Source organism: Rhinolophus hipposideros (genome assembly GCF_964194185.1).
Source record: "Rhinolophus hipposideros genome assembly, chromosome: 19".
In the NCBI taxonomy this organism is placed as follows: Eukaryota; Metazoa; Chordata; class Mammalia; order Chiroptera; family Rhinolophidae; genus Rhinolophus; species Rhinolophus hipposideros.
In genome coordinates this window covers 13,183,543-13,200,278 of record NC_138065.1, presented here as the reverse complement: position 1 = coordinate 13,200,278, position 16,736 = coordinate 13,183,543, and the positions used below count along the sequence as shown (strand labels likewise).

The window sequence follows — 16,736 nt, the reverse complement described above, 5'->3', positions numbered from 1 at the left end:
GGGGCATGGATCCTGCTTCCTGGTGGTGGCACAAGGAACTGGAAAGACCAGAGCGGAGTAACATGTGGCTTGTCTGGGAAGTATGATCAAGGTAGCTTCCAGAAGGCTGGGTTGGCCCAGGTGCGGCATGGAGGAAACAGGGGCCCTGGGCAGGGACAAGGAAAGACCACCGGTCACACCCCCGAAATTTGGCAGGCTGGAGAGTCACGTGAGCCAAAGCACATCTGTGGAACATTGTGCGAAAATGACAAAGATTACTTTCTCTCTAGCCTGGAGGGATGAGGGCACAATGCAGAAATTCAATTGATTTATAGAGCAGGAAAAGAGTGTGGTATACACCTGAGATTCAGACCAGCTCCAGGAGCTTGTAACTCCCACATTTCCCAGATGAGGAATTGAGACTGGGGAATGACATGACACATTCAAGGTCACACAACTGCAGTCATTCACCGCTCGTATTCGCAGAAGACCCAGCACATGGAAGCATTTGACTTATCTTTGATCCTCACATGACCTTCTCTGTATCGTTGTCCCTCCAGAAGAGGAAATTGAGGCACCAAGAAGTAAAGGAACTCACTCAAGTTCACACCACCATGTGGCAGGCCCAGGGTGGCCACACCTGCACATCCCCAAAACCATACTCCCCTGCCGATTGGCCCCTTGCAGCAGGAGGTGTCTGTCCCTTTGGATCTCCTCTTATACTGCTTATCACAGCAAGGTCACATATTGAACACAATCTGTCCCCCTTGACTGTGGGCTCCCTAGGGGTGGAGATGACATCATTTTCATATGTCTGGGTCCGGGGTCAGCACACAGAAGATGCTCAAGAAACTGAGTTGAATTGGCTTTGTTGAAGCTTGTGTCTGAGTGGGAATCACGAGGTTGGGTACCCAGGTGAGGTTGTCCCCAGTCCTGATTTTGTTTTCGCCATGTTCGTGGATCAGCCCCCGACACAAGGAGTCTAGACCCATAGAGCCATTCCCACCTGGTGCTGGGTAAGCAGCAATGACATCTTATCGTGGCTTTTCTAAAAGCTTTTCGCAGGTCTTGGCCTGCTTCCGTTGCGTACACAGCCTTAACACTCTGTAATCGCAGGCAGCGTTCCTGATAGTGTGCCCCTGAATGCTGTGAGAATGATCCCAATCTCGTGAATAAACAGAGCAACCAGTGCTAAGGGATCTTTGTTTCTCGGCTTGGAGGTCACCTTCCAGTGGGAGAGGTGGCCCAGCCTCATTTCCAAGGCTCATGGTGCAGGAGCGTTTGCTGTGGGGTCAGCGTGGGACACTGTTGATGGAGCAGAGCAGTGTAGCTCCCACCTGGTAGTGGTGGCCCCAGCAGGTCCCAGCCCCAGAGGCTGCAGATGGGCCCACTGCCCACAGGTACAGCTGTCCCAACAGGTATCCAGAGGCGAGGAGGGGTGGGCTAGAAGCAGAGCTGCCCCCAAACTTGCATGTAAACTCATGAAATTCCCACCGCGTGCCTGGCCCAGGGGTGTAGTGTGTAGCGTGTCAGACCAGGAGTCTTGTGACTAATCTTCTTCGTTATGTGCAAACCCTTTAACGTCTCTGAGCCTCCATGTTCTCACCTGCAGGACATAATATAGATGCGGCCTGCTCGTCCATGAGAGTGGTGGGAAGACTATGTATTCATGCATTTGCTTAAGCAAACATTTATTGACCATCTACTATGTGTCATGTTAGGTGCTGGTGTGTGGGAAGAAACACTGCTCAGATATAGGACCACTGTGAAAGGACAGGTAGGCCCTGGGCTGGCAGGGCAGGAAACAGGAAACAAGAGGTGCCATTTAGTGTGTGTTTTCTCTCTGCTACCCCGGGTTTTGGAAAGGAGGGTGCCCTGAAGACAGCTGGATGTGCTGTGGCGGCTTCCTAGGGCCTGAAGAGCAGCAGTATCCCAGGCTTCCGAGAAGAGACGTGGGTGGGACGTTGCCATGGCAGGGATCAGATCCGGCTGTCTTCCTAACTCCTGTCATAGAACACCCAGTTCCTCTGTTGATGGGCCTTTTCAGGGTTTTTCTAAGGTTTTTTGCAAGTCAAATACAGCATACTCCTGGGTCGGGCTCTCTCCCTGGTGCCCACCACGTCCAGGGCCCACATGCCCACCTCTCCAGCTGCCCAGCCTGCCCTCTCTGTTCCAGTTCCATGCCTTTCTCTTCCAGAGCTAGCAGGCCGTCCTCGTTTTGCAGACGTCTGTTCCTGAGGGAGTCGGCAGACGGCCATGGGGTCCTCTGCATATCTGTGGTACCCAAGCCCCTTATCCTGACTTGATCCTGGTTTTCCATGTTATAGCCTCCCCGTGCCCCCCCAGGACGTGATCTTCTCCACCCCTTTCATGGCTAAGGCTCTGTTTTCCTTCACACCCTCATTCTCCCTCAGGTTGCAGGCCTGAAACACATCTGGCCTGGGTGGCCTGGTCTCTGGGACCCTCTTCTCATCACGATCCTTGCATGTGTACTTCGCGGAAGCTCTTCCTCGATCCCCTGCGTGGGACTCAGATGTCATGTCTTGGTCTCACCTGCTCCCTAATCCTGACCATCCTGTCAGAGCTTCTTCCTTCCCCTCTGTGTGTGGCACATGTCGGCCTCCCCTGTTCACCTCCCCAGGCCTCCCAATTCCTCCTGGGATCCAGCATCTACCCTTTACCTTCCCAACACCCTCCTAACATGAACCAAGGGCCACAGCAGAGTCTCTTAGGATCAGGTGACAGACTGAACACGCTGTCTCAGATGCCACTTGGGAAGTAGACTGAGTGCCCCTGGGGACCTGGGCTGGGAGAATTGGGCTGGGAGATTCCTGGACAGAGCAGCCTGCCGACCCCCGTGAAGTCAGGCCCAGGGAGGGGAGGCAGCGAGGGCAGGAGAGGGGTCCGTTGGAAATAGACCTCTTTGCAGACCATAAGGTGGAACATGAGATAGGTTTCTGCGGGTGGCCACCTGTGTTAGCTTAAGAAATGTTGTTTAGAAAGGGAAATCAGATCAGGGAGGCCTGTGTGACATTTCTCGGTATATGTACACTTCACCTTTGAAGTCCCTGGACTGGTGGAACGTGTGGCCCTTATCAGGGGGCTGTTGGGTACTCCGGGTGCTATCTTAATGTGTTTGAAAAGTGGTCTGAGGTCAGGGGCTATCTCTGCAGCCTGGGCTTCCAGCCAGAGGGAACCTCGCACCCTCTATAAAGGCTGTGGGAATCGGCACTGGCTCAAGCAGTGACCAGCTCGCCTTCCAGGATGAGGTCTCTCGTGGTGTTACTTGCAGTCTTCACTTTGGCCCAGGGCAGTGGGATCACCAGGTAGGTGTCAAGCTTCAGGGGGGGCATCTCATGCAGCCTTCTGGGCTGGTCTCTCCCTGGTCTTCCAGCCATCATTCCCCTGGGGAGTCTGCGGAGGAAATGCGGCAGGTTTCCGGGATAATCGCCCCCTGTCAGTCTTGCCATTGCATTTAGGGACCTTTTCCTCTCAGTCTGCCCCTACATTTCAGGGTGTGGGGGCAGCTTGGGAGATGAAGGATATGGCTTCTGGAGTCAAGCTGCCTGTGATTTGATCCCCAGCTCCATCACGAACTCAACTCTCTGTGCCCAGTTTCCTCATCTTGTTGTCAAATTAGGATGACAGAAGCACCCATCTCGTAGGGTTGTCAGGAGCAGCAGCTGAGTTAATGCAGGTAGTTGTAGAATGCTTCACCCAGCGCCTGGCCCCTTGTAAGAGCTGTGTATGCATTTGTCAAGCAAAATGAAGTTCTTTGTTCTACCAAGGCATTTGTGGATGAAGGTCCCAGTTTCTCCTCCCAAAATAACATCTGTCATTTACTGAGCTGCTTGCCATCAGATGGCAGAACCTTAACTGGGTCTTACCTATGCTGTCATTAATCCTCGTGGGCTAGGGAGATGTTATTTGCATTTTACCTATGAGGAAAGTGTTGTTTAGAGAGGGTCAACCAAAGCCACATGGTTAGTAATAGAGAAGCTAGAACTTGGTCCCAAATGGACTCGTATGTTGCCATGACATCACACTACTTCTGGTTCCAGCTTTGAGCTCCCTTTGAGGGAAGCTCTCTGGGGCTTTGTGCTGGGATAGGACAGCTCAGCAGAGCCACAGCTACTATGGTGGGAGTCGCCAAGCATTCAGCCAGGAGATCCAGAGTCAGTTGGGAACCAGAGTCGAGCAAGCGGAAGCACTGGGGGCCTGGATGTGAGGACACAGGAAAGGGCAGCTGTGGGCTTGGCCCCAGGAGCTCTGCCCAAGCTCCATCCTTTAGGGCTTAAGTCCTCTTCTATCATCAGAGACAAAGGCTGAGCAACCTTTCCTTTGTAAGTCAGTTCCTGGCTGAAGTCACACGCGAGGGCTGTGGGTGGGGGGCACCAGAGCACAGACCATAATGCACACACAGGCTGTTCCACATGGGACCCACTTGGGACATGAACGACACAAGAAAAAACGTCCTCTTTAGGTCTTAAAACCGCTGCCATTTTATTACTTTCAAAGTACTTTCACATATGTAGTTCCCTTAAAGGGGCCCCCCCAGGAGGACCACCTGACTCTGAGGGCTGGAAAGAACACTGGGAGTCATCCTCTCCATTCCTTCAACCCCCAGGAGAGGGGACTAAGGGCCAGAGAGGTCAAGCCACTTGGGGGTCAAAGGCGGGGCTGGGAGAGTGGCTGGAAAGGAAGGAGTTAACCCATTGTGCTCAGGAGGGAGCTGAAGCTCAGAGGGCTTTGGGAGCCACCGACGTGCCACAGACCAGCTTCTGCTTTTTGTTGATGAATTTAAAATTACTAGTATAACGTATTTATTCATGAAATGTACATGCATTCATAGGGTTTTTAGATTAAACTTCCATAAATGATGAACCCTTTTTACAAATTTAGTTAAATTCCCTGATACATTTTATGCTACATTTACAAATATTCTATCTTTCTTTTTTTCTTTTTTCTTTCTTTCTTTCTTTCTTTCTTTCTTTCTTTCTTTCTTTCTTTCTTTCTTTCTTTCTTTCTTTCTTTCTTTCTTTCTTTCTTTCTTTCATTAAAGTTTATTAGGGTGACAATTGTTAGTAAAGTTACATAGATCTCAGGTGTACAATTCTGTATTATATCATCTATAAATCCCATTGTGTGCTCACCACCCAGAGTCAGTTCTCCTTCCATCACCACATATTTGATCCCCTTACCCTCTTCTCCCACCCCCCACCCCCTTACCCTCTGGTAACCACTAAACTATTGTCTGTGTCTATGAGTTTTCTTTCTTTCTTTGTTTGTCTTGTTCCTTTGTTGTTTTCAGTTTTATATACCATATATCAGTGAAATCATATGGTTCTCGACTTTTTCTGACTTATTTCGCTCAGCATAATAATCTCAAGATCCGTCCACATTGTTGCAAATGGCACTATTTCATCTTTTCTTATGGTGGAGTAGTATTCCATTGTGTATATATACCACATCTTCTTTTTCCCCTCTTGAGTCTCTTCTTGTTGATCTGCCTTTGTCACCCAACACCTGAAATCTATCAAGATGTCCACGGGGACCCTGCTCTGTGCTGAAAGCCTTTGAAGAGTTTCCACCCACCTCAGGCTCTCCAGAGAGCTGAGAAAAGGCGTCACAAAGGGTGGGAGTGTTGTCACAGCATTTATTCATGTGGGGGACAAAGTAAGTTTTCCTCTCCGGACAGTGTGTTCTGGAGGGTAGAGACGGTACCCTGTTCACTCTTGGGTCCCCTGTGCTCTACAGAGTGTCTGGCACACAGTAGGTGCACAGCAAGACTTTGGAGACTGAATGATAATGTGCTGAATGTCTCTCAAACCTCAGAGTTGCAAAACTCATTCGTGGGTTATAAAATACATCTGTCGAGTCTCCACCGGCATTAAAAAAAGAGAAGTTAAAAATATCAGAGTGCATTGCATTTAGTAAGGGTAGGCATGGACTTACGAGCTGGTTTAAAATATGTTTTTACTTTGGGTTGTGATAAAAATGTAAATAGGTGGTTTACAAAGCCCAGGGCATCTGGACACATCTTAGAGGCTGGGCAGCCCTGGGGAGATGCCCACTCTCCTCATGAACTCTTCCCCATTTCCTCAGGATCCCTCTGCACAAAGGCAAGTCGATAAGAAAGGCCCTGAAGGAGCAAGGGCTCCTGGAGGACTTCCTGAAGTCACACCCGTATGCCAACAGCAGGAAATTCTCCAACTTCGGGGAGGTGGCCAGAGAGCCCCTGTTCAACTACCTGGATGTGAGTGGCTCTGTCAGCCTTCCAGTAATGACTCTCACACAGGGTGGGCCGCCCCCAAGCCGCCACCTCTTTCCCCTCTTTCAGGAATCACACAGCCCTGTGGGGTGTGGAGGCCAGCTCCCTGCCACTTCGTCAGCCCCACAGTACCTGTGTTCCTGCCTTCAAGGCTCTAAATGTCACCGCTGGAAGGGTCTGAGCTCAGACGACCTTCCTGTAGAAAAATCCCTTGGGGGTACACCGTCTGCTCCCACATGCAACCTCACATCTGCCTTTCCTGGTCCAGGGAACCCATGTCTCATTCTAGGCTGGACAGGGGTAGGGCTGTGTGTGGACACTGCAGCTGCCCAGGACATGGCAAGAAGGAAGGTCCCTTGTGGCCTCTTCCTTTCTGGAGCCCGTCTCTCTCATCTGTCACTCTTGGCAGTAAACAACAGCCAGGCTTTTTTCTCTTCTGTGCTCTTGTTTCCTTATCGAGGTCATCTTCACCCCTCCCCCGGGCCCCCAAGCCCTACTTCTGACGTGTGGGCAGAGCTGGCGAGGAGGTGTGGCAGGGCCAGCTTGGTTGGGATTTGAGGCCTGTACCTAGCCGGTGCCCACCTCTCTGTGCCTGCCCCTGGCAGGGTGGCCCAATCTCCCCACCAGGCAGGGCTTATGCTTTGGTCTAATGTCTGCTCCTAGGGCTGATTCTGGCAGGGGCTGCCCCTCGTGGGAGGGGCAGACCAGGCGTGGCCAGGGGCTGGCACCCAGCGTGGAGAATCCTTCCCAGTGGGCCTCCGACCTCCCAGGTCTCTGGGCAGACAGCAAGGGGCCCACAAAACTGACCAGGGTCCACGCCCAGCATCAACTCTCACCCACACACTGTCCTGCCTGCCCCTGACCTTGTGCCCCTGTCCTCAGTGTCAGTACTTCGGGAAGATCCACATTGGGACCCCGCCCCAGGAGTTCACTGTGGTGTTCGACACGGGCTCCTCGGACCTCTGGGTGCCTTCTGTCTACTGCAAGAGCGATGCCTGCCGTGAGTGACCCCTCCCTTCCCGCTCCTCCACAGCCAGGCCAGGCCCAGGGCCACTCTGCCGGCAGCAGTCAGGGTGGCCGGGATGAAACGTGAGGTTGCAGGAGAGCTCCCTTGGACGTTCCCACCCCCCAGTTGTGCTCACCTCCTTGCTCAACCCTTCCACATGGTCACAGACTGGGAAGGTGTGCCAGTCCTGGTCTAATGTATAGAACACCAGCTGGAAATGAGGGAGGTTTGGGTTTTTGTTGTGTCTCTATCAGGAGACAGGGCAAGCTTACGCTCCTGGGTCCTCAGTTGTCCTTTCTATAGAATGGGGCTATGACATGCCAGGAGGTGCTGGGGGAATAAAGGGAGAGGACCTATTACTAATGATGAGAAAACATTTAATATATGTTACAATGTATTTTCCAATAATCCTGGGAGGTTGGTGTTTTTTTCCATCCCCATTTACCAGATGAGGAAACCAAGTTCAGAGAAAAAAGAGATGGGCCTAAGATTACAAAGCTGATAAAAGTGAAATGTCCCAGGAAGCCACAGGGATGGCTTCTTTCTTCCTTTCTTTTCTTTCTCTCTCTCTCTCTCTCTCTCTTTCTCTCTCTCTCTCTCTCTCTCTCTCTCTCTCTCTTTCTTTCTTCCTTTCTTTCTTTCTTTTCTCTCTCTCTCTCTCTCTCTCTCTCTGTCCCCCTCTCCCTCTCCCTCTCTCTCTCTCTTCTTTCTTTCTTCCCTCCTTCCTTCCTTCCTTCCTTCCTTCCTTCCTTCCTTCCTTCCTTCCTTCCTTCCTTCCTTCCTTCCTTCCTTTTTTTTGGAAACTCACAGATAGCACAGGGGTCAGAGAGGTGGGTCAAGCAGCAAAGAATAATTTCTTTATTAAACTCTGTGGGCTCAAGAGAGAACTGGTTCTTATTTTCGGTAGAGAGAATGGTTAGTATTTAGGCCATATTCTTACAAGGCCTGGTGAGGGTTTCAGCTCTGGCTGCCACTGTTGAGTGGGGAGAAGATTTGACGGCCCCCACTCACCCTGGGTCTGTGTTCCAGAAAACCACCACCGCTTCAACCCGTCCAAGTCCTCCACCTTCCGGAACCTGAACGAGCCCCTGAGCATTCAGTATGGCACGGGCAGCATGGAGGGTATCCTGGGCACCGACACCGTTACTGTGAGTTGGGCTTTGGGCCAGCCAGCGCTCACCTTTCCCTCCCCACCAGCTGCTTTCCTGCTCAGACACCCTGGCTCTGGTAGGCTGCACATCCTGCTGGTGCAGAAGGGCGCTGGGGTCCCCCCTCTAGGTGGCCTGGTGGGTAAGGATCCTGGGAAGGATTTTAGCCATCAGCAGCTGTGGGTCATCTCTCCCTCCTCTGGGGCCATGTCAGTCTTCAGAGGCTTCTTCAAATTCAGTTTCCATCTTCCCAATCGTTTCTTTCATTTGTCCTTGCCATGGTTAGTTCAGAATCCTGAGACTGCCAGCATTGGACTCTTCAGTGTCATATGTGTGATCTCATTTTAAATCCAATTCAACCTACCTGTTGAGGAAGGTATTACAATATTATCCCCATTTTTCAGATGAGGGAACTGAGGCTCAGATGAAGTGTCAGACCCACGTCTGACACTCCCTGAGCACTGATTTTGGCTTGAGCTCCCTCTTTGTAAGTCCTAGAGCAGCATCTTCTTTCAAGTCAGAGAACATCTGTGCCCTCTGAACAAGGGGTCCCCTTTCTCTTGCCTCTGGTTGGCTCCTGAAGTCCCTAATAGAGCACAAAGTGAGCGCCCGATACATGCCAGCTTCTTCCTTTCCTTCCTTATCCACCATCCAAGATGAAAAAGGTAGCAACAGCCCTTGGTATTTATCTCCTTGATCTTCCTGGTGTTCTTTCTTGGGTCTGGCTAAAGTCTTTTTGGCTTGGAGCCTAGAAGGACACAGCCTTTCTCTGCTGACAGCCCTCCCCTCAGCCTCTTCCCTTGGCTGAGCAGGTGCCCGCCCAGCTCAGGCTGTCCAAGAGTCAGCAGCAGACAGCAGAGGCCGCAGAGCCACTGGCGGAGGTGGCCCAGCAGACAGGCCGCTGGAAGGCTAAGTCCCTTGCCCAGGTGTCTCACGTCCTGTGCTGCCTGGGGCCATTTGCTTTCTTTTCTGCTCCTTTGGGTTCCCAGGAAAAGCATCCGTCTTCACTAGGGAGCTGGCCCTTGCCTGTTGGCCTAGACTGGGGGACCTCTGGTTGTCTTCACTCACTCACCGTGGGTGGGGGGTGGGAGCGAGAGCCCAGGGGCCAGGCCCGCTTAGCCGTGGAAGTGAGGGCAAGTTGGGGCATCTGAAGGATAGAAAGAAGATCGGTGTGGGTGGAGAGGAATGAGTTAAGGCGCCAGAGTAGTGAGAGGAGGTGTAAGAAACAGGACCAGAGTACAGGGGACTCTAGGACAGAGGCTTGTTTCATCCTGAATGCCATCGGGAGCCTCTGGAGGGGGGACATGACAGGTTGTCCATTTTTAAAGATAGCTTTGGCTGCCTGTATGGAGGGTGGGTCAGTGGGGACAGAGTGGTAGCAGGAGGCCCAGTGAGACACTGGTGGTTCACACTAAGCTGGTGAACGTGTGGGCTTTCCTGAGACGTGAACAGATTAACGGGCTATTTTGGAGTTGGCACTCCCTTAGCAGAGTGCCAATAAATGTTCAGTGACCAATGACATTTAGTAAGTGCTGGATAAACGTTCAGCATTGGTGTTCTTTCGCCTAAGCACTGCCCTGAGGTGCAGGTGTTTTCCATTAAACAGATGAGAAGACTAAGGCTAAGAGAGACACTGTGCCTGGTTGCATGGTCAGTACAGGAGGTCTTCTAGAGGCAAAGGACACAAGGACACACCTCTGGGTCCTTTAGATGCAAAATTCATGTGTGCTCTTCCTGTCCATCCATAGCTATTCCATGGGAAATGCCCCAATGGCAGCCAATGGGAGGGCTGCAGGTTGGCAGAGGGCCCTGGAGCAGCCCTCATCCCACCGTCTCCTTCGACTCGACCCCCAGTTCCTGCGCCATGAGCCCTGCTGTCCATACCCTCCACGGTGTCCTCTTTCTCTCGCCTCCCCTACCCACAGAACCAATTCCCTCCAAACCATGGCACAGAGCTGGGAAAGGAGGGCTCTCCTCTTTAAGCTCACGTAACTGCTGCCTAGCCGAGGGAGGGCGGGCCCGCACAGGGTGACCCAGACCTTCCTCCTCTGGCCAAAAGGGCCCTGGTGGAGGTCACACGGCTTCTCTTGCAGATCTCCAACATTGTGGACTCCCACCAGACTGTGGGCCTGAGCACCAAGGAGCCTGGGACCGTCTTCACCTACTCCCAGTTCGATGGGATCCTGGGGCTGGCCTACCCGTCTCTTGCCTCCGAGTACTCCGTGCCCGTGTTTGACAACATGATGAAACATCACCTGGTGGCCCAAGACCTGTTCTCGGTTTACATGAGCAGGTAGGAGCTCCACCCAGCCAGGGCCAGACTTCCACGGCCTGGCAAGGACTGTCAGTTGAGGATAAGGTCGACCCCTTAGGGACACTGAAACTCCAGGGTATCCAGGCCAACCCTCTCCTTGTTTCCAGTCACATTCGACCTCGTGTCCAATGTTCCCCAACGTAGCCATCAATGTTGCCAGAGTCTACTGGGCTGAAATTTGACTTTCATTTCTGGCATTTAGAAATTGAAGCTTGATCCCATTTCTGCATAGGGGTTTTTAACCGTTTTTCCAAAGTAGCAGGCCTCAGGAATGATTTGCTGATGTCAATGAGATTCAGAAACTTTTAGAGCAGTCTCCAACTGAGTCCTACCTTCTCCTTTTACAATGTGGGAAACTGAGGCTGGGAGAGACGGTCACCCTGGGAGCTGGTGGCTGAGACACGCTCGGAGCCCAGGGCTTCTGACTGCAGTTCAGTGGTCCCTATTCTCCCCGCCTGTCCCTCTGATGGCGCAAATCAGTGGGACACAGGGGCAGGGACAGGACGGGAGAAGGGGACCACGTGTAGGAGATGGGGCCGGGTGGCTGAGGTCAGGGGAACCTAGGTAAGGGGTAAGTTGATCGATCGATCGATTGATTGATTGATTGATTGATTGATTCATTCATTCATTCATTCACTCACTCAGTAGCTGTTTGTGGGCCCTTACTATGTGCAGGGGCTGTGCCAGGAGATGGGGATAGATCCGCAAACAAGACAAACTGGGAGTTCACTCCTTAGCAGGGGAAACAGACAACGCACAAGGACACACATGATTGCGCTTATGCGTGGAAAGGGCACTGTCTGCAGGAGAGATCTGCGTGTGTTAAAGGCTTAATAATATCAGGGAAGCCCAACCTAACCGAGGTGTGTGTGTGTGGAGGTGGCAGGGGAAGCTTTGCTGAGGCATGAGTGGGAGCTATTGAGGTGAGACAGAGGGACAGGGCATGTTAGGCAACGGCGACAGCGTGTGCTAGAGCCCAGCGGTGGAGGGACCTTGAGAGGACACTCTCTCCTACTCGAGGCCAAAGGGCTGGAGGCAGAAAGCCTTGGGTGGCAGGAGGCAGGGACACAAGGCAACAGCTGGAATACCCAAGGATGTGACCTGCACGGCAGGTGGCCTCCTGACCCCCCTCACACAGCTCCCAGTGTTGCCTCAACCTGGGGGCCTACCGAGCTCAGAGCGGCAGCCAGGGTGTTGGTGCCACAGCAACCCTGCCCTTGCTTTCAGGAATGACCAGGGAAGCATGCTCACGCTGGGGGCCATCGACTCGTCCTACTACACAGGTTCCCTGCATTGGATCCCCGTGACCGTGCAGGAGTACTGGCAGTTCACTGTGGACAGGTAGGTCATCAGCAGCTGTGGGCCCCACCAGAGAGGCTGGTTCCAGCTGTGGGGTCATTGAGGACCCTGGTGTCAGCCCACGAGGCTCTGAGAAGGACTGCAGCCCGGTAGAGCTTCAGACTGTCACATCAGAGTCTGAATGGCCAGGGACTTTGACAGTGAGAATGTTGCACCTTCAACCTGTTGTTTACTAATAAGACGAGCTGAGTTTACGGAGAACTTGCTACCTAGTGGCTGTTACGCGGAGTGATGCTATGACTCTTGTTTAGTCCTCACTAAAGCCCTATGAGGTGGGTGCCATTATTCTCCTCATTTTATAATTTACTACCATCAAGATTGAACCACATGACCATCCCTTGAGGAAGTCAAGGAAGGGGTTGTTAATGTACCCATTTTGTGGATGAGAAGGCTGAGGGCATGAAGCTTGAGCAACTTGCCTAAGACGTGTAGCAAGTAAATGGCAGGGAGAAAACTTGAAACCAGATCTTCAGGCAATTAGTACAGTATTCATCCCACCCCTCATGCATGTGACTGCTGTTTTATTGCAGTTTCTGTCCCATAGAAGGTGGGGCAGGCTTCATTTAGCCACTGAACTGGGAGAAAATGGTGTTAGTCTTTGCTCTGAGCTTGGGAAGTTGTGGGGACTACGAGAAGGGGTCCAAAGGAAAGGGTCTGGGATTTGGGGCTTCCTTCTCTGCCTGTCAGGGAGGCTAGGAAGGGCCAGGGAGGAAGGGCCAGATACTGGATGTGCTGTAAGGCCGTCCTTTCTCCCTCTGCAGCGTCACCGTTGATGGTGTGGTTGTGGCCTGTGATGGTGGCTGTCAGGCCATCCTGGACACGGGCACCTCCATGCTGGTCGGGCCCAGCAGCGACATCCTCAACATCCAGAAGGCCATTGGAGCCACACAGGACCAGTTTGGCATGGTGAGGCCAGGCCCTTACCCTCTCCCTTCCCCCGCCCCAGACTCTCCTGAAGATGGGGCCCTTTGCACATGGAGGGAATGACAAAGGGAAATGGTGAGGGAGCCTGTTTCCCCACAGAGGCTGGGATTTCTCCAGAGGCCTTGACAATGGCTTCCAGCATGACCCCCCGTTGTTCCCAGGTCTCATGCAATGGCCACAGGCTGACCTCCTGTCCCCAGGAGGGTTGTGCATCCCTGACAGCTGAGCTTGGCTGTGTCCCCTTGTTCCTCTTCCACTCCTCCCCCTCCCTCCCTGACAGCTAAATGTGCCTGGTGGGGAAACACCAAGGCAACCCCTGTTTGTCCCAATTGGGATCTGTGCCTGGGTTGGCTGACAGCTGGTCCCTCTCAATGTGACTCTTTCGAGGACCAAGTCCCAGCCCGAGAGCCTCCCTAAGGTCCTCTGAGAAGGCAGGTGCCTCCCCATCGCTTGGTTTTCATTTGGTTTCCATTGTGGAGGAAGGGGCTCAGCTGGGACCTTCTTTGCCTCTTCCAGTCAAATCATACACAACACGCTTTTTTTTTTTTTAAACTTTTATTGATTTTAAGTGTGTTTTTCCTGCACCCATCAGCTCCAAGTCAAGTAGTTGTTTCAAGGTAATTGCGGAGGGTGCAGCTCACAGTGGCCATTGTGGGGATCGAACCAGCAACGCTGGTGTTACGAGCATCACGCTCTAACCAACTGAGCTAACTGGCCGCCCCACACCCATCACACTTTTAAGAGGACTTCTCTCTGGTCTTTTAAAAAATATATATTATTTATTAAAGTATAGTTGACATACAGCATTATGTTAGTTTCAGGTATACAGCATAGTGATTTGACAACTTGTATATACCTTCCGATGTGATCGCCACCATAAGTCTAGTTGCCATCTGTCACCATACAAAGTTATGGCGATGTTATCGACTATTTTCTCTATGCTGTACACGATGTCCCCGTGCGTCATTTATTTTATAACTGGAAGTTGGTACCTCTCAATTCCCTTCCTCTTTTCCATCCATCCCCCAACCGCTCTCCTGTCTGGCAGCCATCAGTGTATTCTCCGAGTCTGTGAGTCTGTTTCTGTTTTGTTTCATTTATTCGCTTGTTAGTTTGACATCAACTGCAGGAGCCTGAGCAGCATGCCCACGGTGGTCTTTGAGATCAACGGCAGAAAGTACCCACTGCCCGCCTCCGCCTACACTAGCCAGGTATGAGCCTCAAGCGAGGGAGCCTGGCTCACCCAGCCCCCTCCTTCTTCCTCCTGGCAAGTCACCGAAGTGGATGGTAAGCGGCAGGTCCTAGATGGAGCATGCAGGATATATGTTTAAACCAACTGTTCCCTCTGAGTGGGGCCCTGTTGGCCTTGGTCCTGGTTTGTGGCTGCCACAGGCTCATTCTAGGAGAGATGGGGCAGATGGGAGGGATAGAACCCAGTAGTTTGAGGGGGACAGGGTAGGCAGGACCACAGCCCCCCGTGGGAACCTCCACACACTGCTCTAGCTGCTCAACCCAGGGAGCTTGAGCTCTGCCTGGAATTTTCTTAGATAGCCTGAGCTTTGTGGGGACCCAACTCTCATCCCCACTGATCTGCTGGCCTCAGCTTTGACCTAAACCCAAGCACCCCAAACTAGCAAGGCCTTCGGCCTCCAAGCCTGTTCTGGCCGGTCGTCAGGGCGGCAGGTAATGAGACTGGGAAGGCAGGGGGCTGGAGAGGACAAGTGAGAAGTGGAGTGATGGGTCCTCACCAGGTGATGTTGGATTAAGTGACTATGTTTTTTGAACATCAATTTCTTCATCTGTTGAGTGAGAAGAATCTGATACTTGTTTCCCTACCTTGGAAGGTGATTTCAAGGATGAAAGGAAATGCTAGAGGAGAGAGTAATTGGGGGTGGGGAGGGTTAGAGAAAGGCCTACCTGTAGGCACAGCGCCTGGGGTTAGAACCGGCTCCATCTCAGTCTTGCCTTTCCCAGGACCAGGACTTCTGCACCAGTGGCTTCCAGGGCGACGACAGCTCCGAGCAGTGGATCCTGGGGGATGTTTTCATCCGGGAGTACTACAGCGTCTTTGACAGAGCCAACAACCGCGTGGGGCTGGCCAAGGCCATCTGACTGCACCGCTGACCACGGACCACGCTGCCCCAAACACACACGCATGCACGCACATGCATTAGGTTTCAGGCAGATGGTTCTCAATAAATACCACTTCTCTGCAAAGCCTGGTTTTTCTTGGGGCCGAAGCCCTGCGCTGTTATGGGGGTGAGGTAGGATTGTCTCATGGTGTGTCTGGCAGAGCTGGGGCTGCAGAGGTTGGGGAGGGTTGGGGACATTGCTGGTGGGTGGAGACTTTCGCAAGGGAATGGGTCATTTCAAGCTCAGGTCAGGTAAAATCAAGGTATGTCTTGCCTTCCTGTTCTCCCACGCTACATCTTTCTAAGGAAAGGGTACAGTTGGGGAGACCACGGCAGGATGAGTCTTGTACCTGGGGAGCAAGGGCTTGGGGTATGAGAACACTGAGCAGAGAACACTGACCCAGGGAGAGAAAGGCTCTGGGCGATCACTAGAAACAGGTTGGAGAATGGGCAGAAGGCATCTGGGAAAGTCTGAGGGTCCTGAGGTTGCCGTGACCTCGGGGAAGACCCACAGCCCAGAGTTCCACCCGCAGTTTTAGAGGCTCCAGACCTGATTTGCTAGTGCCTGGAGAGTGGCTCCATCACTTCATTGAAAAGGCTAGTCTTTTCCCCAACAGGGGACAGAACGATTGATTAGGCTTCGGGGTCACGTTACTCTTGACCCTGACCCACCTTACCCTGACCACACTTGCCCCGATACCAGCTGAGGAGCAGGTGAGTCCTGCAGCAATCTCAGAGAGCCTGAAGGTATGGCAGGTTTGCCCACGACACTTCACAAAGGAGACGGTCTTTCATAAAGAGGAGTGTGTGGGTGTGTGTGTGTGTGGGGGGGAGGGCTCCCAGCAGGAGCGGTGGATGTGGTCCTGTTGACAGGCCCTTCTCGTGGGGTCTTTCTTGGCTATACCCAAAGACAAACAAGAATGAAGGACCCAGGCAGTGGAGATGCTGTCCGCAGAGCTTGTTTACGTCCGTGGCTGAGCAGCCAGCTCTGGTCACAGAGGGACTGGTGGCCTCTGTGGGAAGGAGCAGGCCTGGCTGTGGAGGGTGTGACGTGGAAAGAGGGTTCAGGCTGCAATCTGTGGTGACTTGAGGAGCCGGGGGTGGGGGGAGGGTTGGGGCAGAGGTTACCATCGAACGTTCTAGGATTTCGAGCATAGTGGGCAGTGGGCCTTGATGTCTGAGGCTTACAGGGTCAGGGAGGTGAGCGTGGGAGGAGTAAGTGCTGGCATTGGGCGACTTCTCTAAGCCTCGCTTTTCTTATCTAGAACCAATACTGTCTGTTTGCCAAGGATGAGACAGAACTGGGCCATTTTCATTATTTTTAGGCTTCTTGTAAGTTAAAAAAAAAGTGCCAAACTAGCTCACAAAAATGGTGTTATATGTCAATGGTTTATGCTTAACAACTTGTACTGGAAGTACCCAGATCTCAACTGGAGATAACGTAGAAAGTCTAACTACGACACCTTCCCTAAATGGGAAGCTTGGACCAAATGGTCCCCCACTGCACCCCCGGCCCACACCGGGCCCACCGGGCCCAGGGGCCATCCCTCTCCTGAAAGTGACCATACAGTGAGGCAGCTTCCTCCTGGGGCTAACGGGATGT

At 52.5% G+C, this 16,736-nt stretch overlaps 1 protein-coding gene across 1 annotated transcript; it reads left to right on the top strand.

Annotated features, from left to right (window-relative positions):
• Window positions 1-3,243: 3,243 nt before the first annotated feature.
• Window positions 3,244-15,113, top strand: LOC308487444 (chymosin-like; the record flags this gene model as incomplete). The annotated part of the gene is made up of 9 exons (XM_081025683.1): window positions 3,244-3,305; window positions 6,085-6,235; window positions 7,133-7,250; window positions 8,286-8,404; window positions 10,498-10,697; window positions 11,946-12,059; window positions 12,839-12,983; window positions 14,114-14,212; window positions 14,976-15,113. 9 exons carry the CDS (start codon window positions 3,244-3,246, stop codon window positions 15,111-15,113), a joined length of 1,146 nt encoding a protein of 381 aa, XP_080881809.1.
• Between the last annotated feature and the right edge of the window lie 1,623 nt (window positions 15,114-16,736).